At 42.0% G+C, this 15,410-nt stretch overlaps 2 protein-coding genes across 2 annotated transcripts in view; both read right to left on the reverse strand.

Moving 5' to 3' along the window:
• LOC139377134 (myosin-16) overlaps positions 1-3,145 on the reverse strand; it is a 46,814-nt gene extending 43,669 nt beyond the window's left edge. The window contains exon 1 of the mRNA XM_071120153.1: positions 3,062-3,145. Within this exon, the coding sequence (XP_070976254.1) occupies positions 3,062-3,145 (84 nt within the window). The remainder of the gene's footprint in view (positions 1-3,061) is intronic.
• Positions 3,146-8,054: 4,909 nt separating this feature from the next.
• On the reverse strand, positions 8,055-12,441 carry LOC139376664 (6-pyruvoyltetrahydropterin synthase). The gene is made up of 7 exons (XM_071119502.1): positions 12,032-12,441; positions 11,666-11,747; positions 11,230-11,309; positions 11,025-11,047; positions 10,772-10,828; positions 10,500-10,570; positions 8,055-10,372 (listed from the first exon to the last, which is right to left on the reverse strand). Exons 1-7 carry the CDS (start codon positions 12,042-12,044, stop codon positions 10,249-10,251), a joined length of 450 nt encoding a protein of 149 aa, XP_070975603.1. The 5' UTR covers positions 12,045-12,441; the 3' UTR covers positions 8,055-10,248.
• Between the last annotated feature and the right edge of the window lie 2,969 nt (positions 12,442-15,410).

Raw genomic sequence — 15,410 nt, forward strand, 5'->3', positions numbered from 1 at the left:
TTTAGACTTTTACTGTGCACCAGGGCAAATCAATCTTCTCTTATTTTCTCTCTTTAGCTAACAAGAATCTACAAGCAATTCTGGCTCGAGTACAAAAGCATAAATTTGTAGTTTCCTTGTGTGGAAAAACAGATGTGAACAAATTTTCCACAGCTCGATCTAAAGAAGTTTGAAAAGGAAAGCTATGTAAAATCCACACACACACACACACACACACACACACACACACACACACACACACACACACACACACACACACACACACACACACACACAGAGAGAGAGCAATAGAAAACCTGTCGCAGCTTGAGCCAAGGTATCTGTGTCACTGGAAAAGAGCTGTCATTAGCCCAACTCTAACCCTAACCTCAACAAAGGGTTTACCTCTTCAAACTCATGTACAGTTTGTCAACTAACAATGACAGGGAAACATTAAGTGTCTGTGGACATTCGCCTTGTTGTCCAAATATGATTTAAGATGTGTGTTTTTAACCAACATTGAGGATATACACACTGAGACACACCTGAACTTCCCTCGGCTACAGTCAGGTGAATAGACCGTATTTTACTTGTCAGGGCTGGATTTATCGTCGCACTTAACATCATTCTGCACATTAGCTCCATAGCCCTCAGTACTGCTAAGCACGGGGAAGATATTTAAAGTGACACATCAATGGTTCACCTTTCACATAATCACAGTGCTAAGCTATATAAGCATCGGGTATTGTCTGTGTGAATAAGGCAGCTAACCCTGATGAACCTCTGTCTTTGTTAATGTACATCCCCTCCTGCTTGATGAATGGGACTTATTGTGGAGCAGAGCGTTTGTGTCATGACTTGAGGAGGGAGGATGTTTGTCCCATCAGAAAATGTCGAAACACATATACAGGAGCATGCATGCACACACATATGTACACATAGGCACGCACACACACCACATGCGATTCGTGCACATTGTTACTTTTCAGTGAACTGATCTTTCCATTTGATCTAGATCTGTAAATAGGCCTAACAAAGATAGAGAAAGGGAGAATCCAGAAGATACCTTCATTTTTCTCTCCCTCTCTGAACTTCACACTCACTTTTTTCAAGGACAGAGTGGCAGATCCCCAAGTAAAGTCCCTCTTGTTAACACCGTTTCTGCACTGTTAGTCATTTTATCAGTAACTTATTGTATCAATCAACAGTATGATAAAAGTGTTTGGCCAGTAACCGAAAGGTTGCTGGTTCAAATCCCAGAGCTGGCAAGGTGGTAAAATCTGCTGTTCTGCTCTTGAGCAAGGCAGTTGACTGCTCCCCGGACGTGGATTAAGGCAGCCCCCCGCACCTCTCTGATTCAGGGAGGTTGGGTTAAATGCGGAAGACACATTTCGGTTGAATGCATTGTTGTCCAACTGTAGGAACAATTCTAGTACTGGGAAACCAATGATATCTCAACTCCAAGATACTGCAAAGCCCTTAAATGCCTGGAATGTACAGTACTTTCACTGCATTGACCTGAGGGTATCTGTACTGTACCACCCACTGGTTTCTCATCAGTCTGTGTAAAATAATACTAAGCCCTACAATCTTAATCTACACGGTTTCACTTTATAATAAGAAGGTTGTGATGATTTTAAGCAAGAACTATTAACATAACTCTGACCCACTACAACACATATAAAGCTAGGCTATATCCTTAAACACACACAGTACTACTCTAAACAATGCCAGGTGGTTGAACTGCAGCCCAGCCCAATCTGAAGCAGATTGGTCTGGCCTATACCTGAACTCTAGCAGGTCCAGGTCATGGAGGTAAGCACACAGACTCTTTGATCACCCGACCACTACACATGCAGGCCTACATCTACAGGTGCTGCGTTTGATCTCTGGGTGCATGTACTGCTATTGGATTGCAATTAGATCAATGACATGATTGTTTTCATATGATTCGATTTCATAAGCCAAGACCCGAGAGAGAATATCTTCAGTACAGCTGTTTTGGGATGCTGAGGAATTCCAACACAGAAACATAGAGCGACAGCAGTCAAACTAGAGCTCCTGGTGATTTAATAATATGCCGCGTTCATGAAACACACCCATTATCATCTGGAAAATCAAAACACTGTAAAAGAACTCTACCTTTCAATTAGTTTATTTCATTACAAGGTGTCTGGAATGTGAACACTATACCATACCTGACCCATACACACTGTGCTGTAATGTCTTGACCCATAATAAACAGTATTATCAAGGTGCGAAAATCACACTGCTTTTGATGACTTCAAAAGCTGTGTGTGTGTGTGTGTGTGTGTGTGTGTGTGTGTGTGTGTGTGTGTGTGTGTGTGTGTGTGTGTGTGTGTGTGTGTGTGTGTGTGTGTGTGTGTGTGTGAGAGATCCCACATGGTCTGCAATGGAGAGAGACAGGCTGATGTCACAGGCTCGTTGATCATACAGAGATATCATCCATCTCAGATCTGACTCACACACTGCTGTACTATCCAATCTGAAGTACCACTCACTCTCAGTATAACTAAACACGCAAGCCTGACGGAAATCTCTAATATATTACATACTTTCAGAGAACTTTGAGACCAATATTGATTTTCAACAATTCAACCAAACTATCCCCTGAAAATGCTTCCTGTTTCCTCAACACAAGACCCCATGTCTTCTGCCTGGCTGATTGACAGTCTGTTTGCATTCCTTTGCTGCATCGATGTGAGTCTCTCCAGACAGACAACATTATCACTGTCTGTCAAAGCCATAAACACTCTCTCAAGGTTAACTAACCACTAGGGAAGACTGTTACTCTTCCCTGCTGAAGAGGCAGCAAGTAAAACAACAAATGCCTCCTCTCATTCAGTCACTGATGTATAAGTTCACTCACTCCCTCCCCCTGCAGGAAGAGTAGAGACCAACACTAGACCCCCTAACTCAGGGGGTAGGCCTCCTGCAGAACAGAGGAGGGGCTGTAACCAATTTAACAAGCATGGAGAGAGAGAGAGAGAGAGAGAGAGACAGAAACAGAACCAGACACAGAGAAGTGGATCCAAAGAGAAGGAGGAGAGGTGGTTCTTACGTGTGCCAGTGGCTTGCTGTGGATGGCGATGATGGGTTTGTACTGACGGAAGTCTGTCTGGATGACACACACTCTCTTCTCCATCCTCACATCTCTTTCTGGGAGCTACACCCCATCCTGTCTTCACCCACCGGCCTCTGGGGAGCAAGTGTGTGTGCTCGCCGGTGCTCTGGGGAGTGTGTGTGTGTGTGTGTGTGTATGTGTGCTCACTGCAGCCCTGCTACCTGACCCTGAGAAGAACAGATCTGTCTGGAGAAAGGGAGGAAGGGGGAGGGAGAGAGAGAGGAGGGATCTGACGTGCAAAAAGAAAACAGAAACGAGCTTCAACATTCCCCCCAAACACCTCCCTCCCTCTCCTCCCCTTCTCCTCCCTCCACACCCTCTTTTAAGCTCCACCACCCACTGACAGGGGCACAACACACAGAGACCGTCTGCCCCCACCTCCCCTCCCCGGAGGAAAGCTCTATGTTAACCCCCGATACACTGCACCACTAAGGTGAAAATTCACAGAAAGGGGATTCAGTGAGCCTGAACCTGCTAAAAAGATAAATCATCTTTATTTGTTTGCGTCTATTCAGTGTACCGTGTCAGTGTAATTAGTCAAAAGGTAATGACAGCAATGTTTTCTGTAACAGAGCTCTCCACTTTGAGTACTCTGTAATTCTGAGCAAAGTACTCAGTGCAGCCAAACTGAAAATGCTGAGGCAGAATTCCCTTAATCCTCCGTGAAATCGAAATACCTGCGGATTTTCATTATAATCAAACCAAACACTGACAGAAAAACATGTTTTATTATAACTTTACTGATCAAACACACAGGAAATATTGTACATGTATTAGAAAAGTAAAAAATGTAGCATCTACACTACTTATACATAGTTGATTAACCCTTTAACTGTCACAGCAAGAAAGAATTATCAGAACAATTCTTGTTCTGCAAAATATGTGTATTTAGCCTCAATATAAGCTATGAATCCAAATCAAATCTATTTATATAGCCCCTCGTACATCAGCTGATATCTCAAAGTGCTGTACAGAAACCCAGCCTAAAACCCCAAACAGCAAGCAATGCAGGTGTATAAGCACGGTGGCTAGGAAAAACTCCATAGAAAGGCCAAAACCTAGGAAGAAACCTAGAGAGGAACCAGGCTATGTGGGGTGGCCAGTCCTCTTCTGGCTGTGCCGGTGGAGATTATAACAGAACATGGCCAAGATGTTCAAATGTTCATAAATGACCAGCATGGTCAAATAATAATAATCACAGGCAGAACAGTTGAAACTGGAGCAGCAGCATGGCCAGGTGGAATGGGGACAGCAAGGAGTCATCATGTCAGGTAGTCCTGAGGCATGGTCCTAGGGCTCAGGTCCTCCAAGAGAGAGAAAGAAAGAGAGAATTAGAGAGGGCATACTTAAATTCACACAGGACAACGGATAGGACAGGAGAAGTACTCCAGATATAACAAACTGACCCTAGCCCCCTGACACATACACTACTGCAGCATAAACACTGGAGGCTGAGACAGGAAATTAATCATGTTCGCTTGCAGCCAGTTGAGTTGCCCAATTAGAGTAAACAAATTTTGAATTGGAATTTGCAGACCTTTTTAAATCATCTAAAAAAGTATGCATTCATTTACATTATGTCTGCTTCATTTACTTATAATGGAAGATAGGCCTAGTTAAATGACTGATATCAAATATTAATCAAATATGAACATTTGCGTCAAAATATGAATACCAGTAAAATTACATCTACAGAATATTGTGAAACATATTGAAGATAGCAGGCAGACAGTAGATAATGATATGAATTTAAAGGATTTTTGTATTTGCACAGACAAAAAATTCCCATAACAATACTGTTCTATTGTCCATTATCACTAACAATGACTTAATGGCATTCCTTTAATGGCATTCCTTTAATAGCATTCCTTTAATGGCATTCCTTTAATAGCATTCCTTTAATGGCATTCCCTTAATAGCAGTCCTTTAATGGCATTCCTTTAATAGCATTCCTTTAATAGCATTCCTTTAATGGCATTCCTTTAATAGCATTCCTTTAATGGCATTCCTTTAATAGCATTCCTTTAATAGCATTCCTTTAATAGCATTCCTTTAATAGCATTCCTTTAATAGCATTCCTTTAATAGCATTCCTTTAATAGCATTCCTTTAATAGCATTCCTTTAATAGCATTCCTTTAATGGCATTCCTTTAATAGCATTCCTTTAATGACATTCCTTTAATAGCATTCCTTTAATAGCATTCCTTTAATGGGTAACTCAACAGCTTGGTAAAGCATATTTTTCTTAAATGTCTAAAACAACAATATAGTAGTAATTTAATAATTCTTAAATTATGTTTTTAGGGGTCAACAACATTTCACAACCTTGTCATTCCCCATTTTATACACAATTAGTAAAACAATGTGTGGTAAATTAGGTTTGGCTTTTGCTCACATTCACTTCCTGGTTTTCAACCATCATTGAATGGGTGTTAAAGAATATATAGGAGTCTGATAATGAAAACCACATGATCATTTTACTAAATGGCATTGGTTGAGATGGTAAAATATGCCAAACAAAATTAAGATGTTTTATTTCATTTAAAATTGGTTGTCAAAATTAGCTGAGCTGCCTGTTATAAAGGGTTAACGTTTATTACTTGAAAGCTATTCTAAAGCGTTACCAACATCCATCGGTATTTCCCCACATTCATCCGATCTGTCTGTAGTCATTAAATTCTCTCTATACAAACACTTCCTACAGTACCTGACATAACCTGTCCTTTCCAGGTTAAGCTCTTTAGAACTCACATCTGACAGGACTTTTCTCCTGCAGACAACATCCCAACATCTCTACAGGCAGGGAAAGAGATAGGGACGCCGTGCGTGACATTACATGTTTACTTAGTAGGTGGAAGAAATGACAGGGAGGATGATTGGTTTGTTTCATCTTGGGGCATGCAGAGGACAGGTCATTTCACTTTTTAATCACCATGACAGTCGAAAATATTAATTTCCCCAGCATTATCTGACAAAGAAGATCGCATGACAGTACATTTCAGAGTTTTCCACAAGCACCAGGTTGAAGCAGATGGAGTTGAAGAATTTGACCTCGGTGGGGAGTACCACTCTGGATGTCAAGTTCAGTTTACTGTACCATTTTACCTGGATGACTTTGTTAAAAAATCAAGGCTTTTTCTGCACAAGGTCAAACTCTACCAACATTCCTGTTCTGAAAACCTCTGAGACGCCATTCAAGCAAGCCCGCAGTTTGGTATTTGCTGTAAGCTGTAGCTGTTTTCCCATAAAGGTGAAAAAAAAGGAGTAACACCAGTTTGTTTTTGTTTTTTACCTTTATTTAACTAGGCAAGTCAGTTAAGAAAACGTTCTTATTTACAATGACGGCCTACACCGGCCAAACCCGGGCGACGCTGGGCCAATTGTGAGCCGCCCTATGGGACTCGCAATCACGGCCGGGTGTGATACAGCCTGGATTTGAACCAGGGTGTCTGTAGGGACGCCTCTAGTGCTGAGATGCAGTGCCTTAGGTAGACTGCTTCCACTCCGGTAGACTACTTCCAGTTGTCAGAATAAGAGTTGTGTATCCTGGCAGCCAACAGATGATAGTTTGATTGAATTCTAACGCATTGGCTTCCCAGCCTTTATACCAACCCTTTCTTTAATAAATGTACTAAATCCATCTCCCAGTCTCCTAAGTCTCTTCAGCTCAGACCTCTCAACCCTAGCCTCTGTGATAGAGCCAGTTAGATGCCAGTGGAATAATTGTTCCTGCTCCTCCTCCTCCAAGGCTCTTGTACGGCTTATCATCAAGGTTGTGTTCTGGCTCGGGGCCACATCTCAGTGAATGGGGTTTTTGTTTGGCGTGAAACACATTAAATGATAACAGCATGGGCTGTGTGTGTGTATTATAGTCTCTTTTGGGACACTGTCATAGTGGGGGGGTTGGGGGTCAGGAGGAGGAATGATAAAAGACATCTCACAGCTTCGGTAAAACTTGGGCAGCAGGTAGCCTAGTGGTTAGGGCATTGGGCCAGTAACCGAAAGGTTGCTGGATCGAATCCTCAAGCTTGACAAGGTAAAAATCTGTCGTTCAGCCCCTGAACAAGGCAGTTTAACCCACTGTTCCCTGGTAGGCTGTCATTGTAAAAAAAAAAAAAAGTTATTTACTGACTTGCCTAGTTAAATGAAGGAAAAATAATAAACACAAACGTGTAAAAACAATTATTTGTCTTCAAAAGAGGGGGATGGATGTTTCACTCTGCACACATGTTCATGAGAAATTACAACTGATATGTGATATGTTTGTCAATACAGTTTGAGTAATCAAATCGGCGTGCTTCGAGTCCCAAAAACTGTTGAGGAATCACCTGCAGGTCTTCAGGAGAGACACAGCTAATAAAGAAAGTCTTGGATGGTTTGATCCATGGTCATAATGCACCACATTGATTATCCTCATAGGAAGATGCTATCAAACCACCTTATATGAAGTAGAGCCCTAATGACAGGCTTTTACCTGGTAATTGCTATAATCTTACTGCCTAGTATGTGGGTGTAATGATAGGGCCCAAAGCACTGTGCACTGTGTGATGCCATCTCTACTGCTCCAGTTAAAAGTTGCTCGTAGGCACAGATCTAGGATCAGCCTACCTTCCTTAGATCCAAATCTTTTTGGGAGTGAAAATCTAAAACTGACCTAGGATCAATTTCTAAGGGGAAACTTGGACCTGCTCTATCGTGCTCTAGCATGATCATAGCATCAGGTCTGCGGGTGCATGACGCACATTTTTGGAATCTGATTAATTGTGGGTTGGTGGTAACATCTTGCCTCATACTATACAGTCACCCAGTACATCCTTCAAATAAATCATAACTCTGGCAGAGAAGGGCCCCCTCGTTTCAGTGTCATCATCCTATCTACATATACCATGACATTTCACATATGTTGTGGTCTGAATCACAAGAGTATTCAGGGGATCCGCATTGCAGTTTATTAGACAAAGTGGTTGTGGTTAGGTGACAGATTTTAAGCCATGAATGAATGAAAACCGAGGAGAAAAAAACACACCAAGATGCACTGAGAAGATTTGAAAGCAGGCTTACTAAAATACATGGTCATCACATGAGTACCAATCTGTAAGCACACATACTGCCCCAAAGCCTCACCACTGAACTGTATGATGAGTTGTAGTATGTTGACATTGTGTCAGCTATGATTTGTGACTGACATTTGTTTCAGGATTCTACAGTACCAGCGTAAAAACTGTTTCTAATTTACAGTATGTGCTAGCTGTGGTTAACCCGGAGGTCTGAAAGAGAATCATACATCACAAAACATTTGTTATTTAATGTCTAGAAGATTAAATACCTTACTACTGGCTTCTCGTTAACGTCATAGTTCCCGCTTGCACTATCTCCATAAATCACGTAAGGGCGGTCTGGTGTTAAGGTGCCGGGATATACTACAGTATATACATGCTTTATTAATCTGTGGAGGAGCTCATAACAAGAAGACCGAGATGGTGGGGACTGTAGTTCATGTTCCAGGGCTGTGCATGTATAAGATCATACTGTAGGATCTTATACAAGTCACGAGATCTAATCATTTTTAAAAGGAAAGTAAAGAGAGCCACTCCAGGTCCATGTGAGACACTCCAGAATATTGTGCCCCAACAATTAACGAAATATGGTAGCCTTCTGTTCAATATTGCAAGTCTTTGCTAGGTAAATCGCCTTATCTCAGTTCACTGGTCACCATAGCAGCACCCACCCGTAGCACACGTTCCAGCAGGTATATTGCACTGGTCATCCCCAAAGCCAACACTTACTTTGGCCACCTTTCCTTCCAGTTCTCTACTGCCAATGACTCAAACAAATTGCAAAAAAAAATCTTATATCTCCCTCTCTAACTTTAAGCATCTGCTGTCTGAGCAGCTAACCGATCACTGTACCTGTACACAGCCAATCTGTAAATAGCACACCCAACTACCTCATCCCCATATTATTACTTACCCTCTTGCACCCCAGTATATCTCTACTTGCACATCCATCACTCCAGTATTAATGCTAAATTGTAACTATTTTCACCTCTATGGCCTATTTATTGCCTACCCTACACTGTACATAGATTGTTATATTTTATTTTGTGTTATTGACTGTATGTTTGTTTATGTGTAGCTCTGTGTTGTTGTCTTTGTCGCACTGCTTTGCTTTATCTTGGCCAGGTCGCAGTTGTAAATGAGAACTTGTTCAACTTGCCTACCCGGTTAAATAAAAGGTGAAATATTTATTTTTTATTTTAAAAAAAAGTGTGATTTATCAATATCAGTTGATGAGAACTTAGAATGAAACAATAAGCATTTATGGCTTTTCTAAGCCCATTTTAGCTTGTTCCCACAAACAGTGTGACAGTCTATGAACCTTTTTTTTTGTTGTTGGTGATTTGACATATGTCTCAAACTCATTCCACACAAGGCTTAGTCTCTGCAGGATTTTGCTCCTCCCTGTTTGCTTGTATTAACCTTTATAAAACTAGGCAAGTCAGTTAAGAACAAATTCTTATTTTTCAATGACGACCTACACTGGTCAAACACACACGCTGGGCCAATTGTGCGCCGCCCGGGATCGAACCAAGATCTGTTGTGATGCCTCTAGCACTGAAATGCAGTGCCTTAGACCGCTGTGCCACTTGGGAGCCCTTGTACTTGTTTGATGAATTAAGGTCACTGATTAGCAAGTAACTCTCCTCACCTGGTTGTCTAAGTCTTAATTAAAAGAAAAAACTAAAAACCAGCAGACACTAGGCCCTCCAAGGAATGAGTTTGACACCCCTAAACTAGAAATTTCAGTCAAGTCAAGCTGCTTACTGGGCTATGAGGCATTCAGATCCTGCACTCTAGTGGTCAATCTGTAGTCAGGTACATTCTAGATGTTCTCTATTGTAGATGCACTGTAGAGAGGCACAAGCAATTCCATTTAATATTGTAACAAAGTTGTAGAGTGGATTGCACCAGCAAATTATGCACAATACTATTCAATAGTATAACCTCAACTCTGTACTTTAATACTATCATAACACATCGCATAAGTCCATCTATGATATGTGCATACTACATAATATATATTAGTAAAGATCGTACTAATTACAAGGTACTGAAGGTGGCTGGCTATTCTCCTCGATATACAACAATGTTCTTGTCAGTCTCGTGAATCTTGACCTCGTAGAGAAGATTGGCTGGTAGCTGCTTGACCATGTTGTCCCAGATATATACAGCCACGTTTTCTGTTGTGCTGTACAGCAGACAAAAAAAAAATAAAAATAATTTAAACCATGGAAACTCTGAATCACATGCTCTGAACTGAAAATCCACCCGTTACTCAATAACATAAGGCTACGGTCCAGTAGAGGAGCACACACCTGACAACATTAGCAAAGTAGGGGACATCCTTATCCAGGTTTTTATGGTCCAACGGAATCATGATGACTTCCTGTATCAGAATTATACATGAGTTTGTAAATAACACACAAATTAATTAATGCACATTTTCCTAAGTCTCTAAAATGCGCTATAAATGTGAAACTAATGAAGAAATTAATAGTCTAGCAGCCTACGCTATCAAAGCATAGCCTTCGCTTCAAATCAAAAAAGTCAAGTCCAGGATTGGATTGGAAGAAAGGGAGGGTCTCACCTCGATGTGTTGCTTCAGATCTGTAATGTTCATCACCATGCCTGTGTGACGATCGATCTGGAGATGGACAAAGAGAAGCTCTGTGACGGTCTGTGTGTTTCCAACATCCATTACCAAGGAGGCAGGCTGCTTTCATATCATGAGAGTGTCATGTGATTTACTGGTGTGTTTATACCACTAGCAACCATGAGAATGTTTTGTAAGTCGTGTTTTTATGAATATGGTACGACGCAAAGTCTCAGGTGGGACTTACCTTTCCCCGTACCGTCACCTCTACTACAAAAATAAAAACACAACAGAGCCTTAGATAAACATTGGGTTAGACCCAGTTTGAAGTTATGGAACAGGACAGCTATGTAACCTATAGGCCAACTGTGAATCAGACAATAACTGACAACAGAATTGGTCCTATTGGTCCTACGTGCATGGTTTGGATGAGACCTTGACCAATGACTGACCTTTATAGTTGTGTCCATGGCCATTGGGATTGTTGCACTTCCCAAATATCCTCTTGTTTACCTCGTCACTCAACGTCGGGCTGGAGAGACAACACAATACATGAGGTTTCAATTCAACAAATATATAATAAAAACCTTTAACAATTTTAAGAAGTTGATGGCTTCGCTGTCTCTACAATAGAACTACAGATCCCATGACCTTCCGGGATTGACGCAACAGGTCATGCTTGATTCCAATTTCGTTTCGTGGCGTTAAAACTCTCCCTTCTATCAAATAAAACGTCTCACTGGAAACACAATCATACCAAAATGCTTTCCATCTTGCACTCGTCTCGCAGCCTCTGCAACAGTTTCTAGATGGCAACCCTGCATTAAGCTGCCTATTGCGTCGTCGTTTACAACAACAAAAAAAGATAGAAAAGGATTGCACTGGTACCTGTGCAATCGATGGCACGCGCTGAAACTCTGGACTCGTGTGATGTATCCAATGCGCTCTGCTACTTCGTTTCTTGAATCGGCTTGTGCCATTGCAATGACAGATGAACAGAAGTAAACAATGTAATTAATAGTCGTCGCAGATGCCGTTAAATAGGTTATGCTGGGCGTGTGGAGAATCGAGTCCACGCCCCCTAGTCTTTTCAGGTCATTCAACGCTCAGCGACAAGAGTACCACGGTATGAGTTATACTACCCATAAAACCTAGCAGTCAAACAGGGAAATGGTTCCAATAGGTTCCTTCATACATTCTTCCCATAGGCATTTTTTAAAAACAAACTAAGAGCTGTGTTTCGTGTAGGCTTACCCTGGCGTGACATTTTGATAACCGTGTAAATCTCTAGGCCAAGGAGACTGTCAATATATTCGCCTGTATTTACCCGCAAAACAATTCCAGCTATTATCACGAGGCCATCTTCCCTAATTAAGCGGCCACCAACCTCCTGTGCAAAATACCTGTTAGCAAAGGTGTCAGCTAGAGATGACGTGCAGGAGCTTGCAGGGATTTGTAGTCTTGCATGATGCCAATTAGCGTTTTCGAATCCGAGTGTAAATACAGCCGACTATATTGATCAAAGTTACCATATCCGAGAGAGATTTACATGGTTATCAAAGGGTCAAGTCAGGGTAAGTCTACCCGAAACACAGCCCTTATTAAGTGTTTCTAAAAATTCCCTATGGGAACAATTAATGGTGGAAAACCCATTGGAACTACTCTGTTTGACGCTAGGTTTTATGAGTATTATGACAACCTCCACTGTGGGGCTCTAAACGAACTAATATTTTGCATGCAGCACAAACCATGACATCACTTTGTATGGTAATGAGAGAATCTTCAAAATAAAAGCCCACCTTTCAAAACATTGAAGTGTGGATAACGCGTAACACCCGAAGTCCCTCCGACTCACACGGAGGAAGACATTGTAATGAACTTGTCAAACACATCTGCCTTAGGTAAGGGACTGTCATTTCTCCCAACGGCACAGGCCAATGACTGTAATACCGTTATAGACTTCCAAAGTTTTTCCGCAGCTTGAGATTGACTGAATTCTTTGGTAATGGGGTTTGCTCCCTATGCACCTGCCAATGTAAATACATTGAATGAGACAAGTAACCAGACAGGACAGAGTGTTAATGCTCTTCCCATTGATAACCAGAATGACAATGAACTTGACTCTCGCTCTGAGGACATGATACGGGGAAAATACATATTTTAAGAGAAAAAGCACACGTATACCTCCCAAAAGAAATACCTCTCTTGAAAAATACTGTCACCTAGTTGAGAAAGATGCACATAATCTCCTGGCTAAGAAACAAGAACAAGGTATTCAGCAATATGTCGAAAGCAGAGAAAGTATCCCTTATGGAACTCAAGAATGACTCCACTATCATTATAAAACCTGCCAACAAAGGACGTGCAATAGTGATGTAAAATGCTGCAGACTATGGAAAGAAAATTCTCAGAGATTATTTATTTTGCAAAGACTCCCTGGGGATCCTACTAATCAATTCAAGTCTCTGATCCATGATGAACTGTTTTAAGTTTTTGAATGAAATGGAAATTACAAAGACAGAATTTTGCATATATGAAAGTTGACTGCCCAACCACACCTGTCATTTACACTCTCCCCGAAATTAAAAAGACGCCAGCTATACCAGGCTGGCTTATTGTGAGTAGCAACTGATCTCTGACAGAGAACATTTCAACCTTTGTAGACCATTTTGTGAAGCCCTGGGTGAGCTCTCTCCGCACGTACACCAGAGACCCTTGATTTTATCTCCTTAAATCTGTGGACTCTATACCAGATTTTTTTTTATTTTTAACTTTTGATGTTACCATCCTATATTCTACCTCAATGAACACCCCTTAATGCTCTACCCAGTACCAATTGTGTTGTGGACTTGGCAGAACTGGTACTAACCTCCAAGAATTTTCTCTTCAGAGGAGCCTTTTCCTCCAGACCAAAGGGACAGCGATGGGAAGCACTATGGCTCCTAATTATGCTAACATGTATCTAGGAATGTTAGCAAAACAGGTGGTGCTGAATCCAGAACTTAACCCTTTTCTCCCCAATATTTTCCTCATTCTGAGATATTTGGATGATATTTTCCTGATCTATAGTGTATACAGGGACCCAGGAAGAACTATTGGAATTCCATGCCTATCCAAACTCTATGAATGAGCACCTTCATTTCACCATTAACTATGACCTATCACAATGTGATGGTTATTATGGGCAAAACCTCCCTCTCCACAGATCTCTATAGGAAACATACGGATAGTAACGCCCTCCTTAGAGGGGACCACTTCCATCCATGCCCGCTCATTAAAAGCCTCCCTTTAAGTCAATTCAGCCTCATTAAAAGGATATGTAGCTCTGATGCTTCGTACCAGAAACAGACCACGGATCTCAAACAAAGGTTTAAGGAAAGGACGTATTAAAGAAAATTGGGTAAAACATGACAATGATTGTTTTGAAGGGCTAACAGTTGGGAAAACCTTCAACCAAAATTGAAAGAAAAAGCAGAACGTATGCTTATACTTCACCCGATACTCACCCTTGGGGAAGGCATTTAACAGGAAGCACTGGTACATTGTTGACAATGACCCACAACTGAAACCCATCTTTAACATTCCCCACGTATTGTCTTTAAAAGACCCCCAAACGTGAGAGACATTGTGGCCAGATCTGATTACCCTCCTGAAAAAAGGGAAACCTTGGATGGGGTTTCACGAGTGAAACCTCAATCGCACTCCACACTGCCCTTTCCCACCTGGACAAAAGGAACACCTATGTGAGAATGCTGTTCATTAACTACAGCTCAGCATTCAACACCATAGTGCCCACACAGCTCATCACTAAGCTAAGGACCCTGGGACTAAACACCTCCCTCTGCAACTGGATCCTGGACTTCCTGACGGGCTGCCCCCAGGTGGTAAGCGTAGGTAATAACACATCTGCCACGCTGATCCTCAACACCGGGGCCCCTCAGGGATGCGTGCTTAGCCCCCTCCTGTAGTCCCGGTTCACCCACAACTGCGTGGCCAGCCACAACTCCAACACCATCATTATGTTTTCTGACGACACAACAGTAGTAGGCCTGATCACCGACAACGATGAGACAGTAGTCTATGGTTTGGGTGGTTGGAGTCTGACAATATTCCGGGCTTTCTTTTCACACCGCCTGATATAGAGGCCCTGGATGGCAGGGACCTCGGCCACATTGATGTACTGGACTGTCCTCGCAACCCTCTGTAGCGTCATGCAATCGAGGGCGTGGTTATTGCCATACCAAGCAGTGATGCGGCCAGGCAATATGATCTCAATGGTACTGCTGTAGAAACTTTTCAGGATTTGAGGGCCCATGCCAAACTTTTTCGACCTCCTGAGAGGGATGAGGCACTGTCACGCTTTCTTCACAACTGTGTGTTAGGACCATTTTAAGTCTTTAGTGATTTGTACACCAAGGAACTTGAAGCTGTCTACCTGCTCCACTGCCGCCCTTTCAATGTGGATGGGGGCGTGCTTGCCCCCCCTTTTCCTGTAGTGCACAATCAGCTCCTTGGTCTTGCTGACGTTGAGGGAGAGGTTGTAGCTCCGGCACCACACTGCCAGGTGACTGAATTCCTCCCTGTAGGCTGACTCATCGTTGCAGGTGATCAGGCCTACCATCATCGTGTCTTC

Source organism: Oncorhynchus clarkii, chromosome 20, assembly GCF_045791955.1.
Source record: "Oncorhynchus clarkii lewisi isolate Uvic-CL-2024 chromosome 20, UVic_Ocla_1.0, whole genome shotgun sequence".
In the NCBI taxonomy this organism is placed as follows: Eukaryota; Metazoa; Chordata; class Actinopteri; order Salmoniformes; family Salmonidae; genus Oncorhynchus; species Oncorhynchus clarkii.

Bases quoted from the DNA above. Each gene is read 5' to 3' on its own strand.
- LOC139376664 (XM_071119502.1), bottom strand. The intron at 11,310-11,665 runs GTACCAGTGCAA...TTGTCTCTCCAG, and splicing joins GCGTGCCATCGATTGCACAG to CCCGACGTTGAGTGACGAGG. The intron at 10,571-10,771 runs GTGAGACCCTCC...ATTCTGATACAG, and splicing joins ATCTGAAGCAACACATCGAG to GAAGTCATCATGATTCCGTT.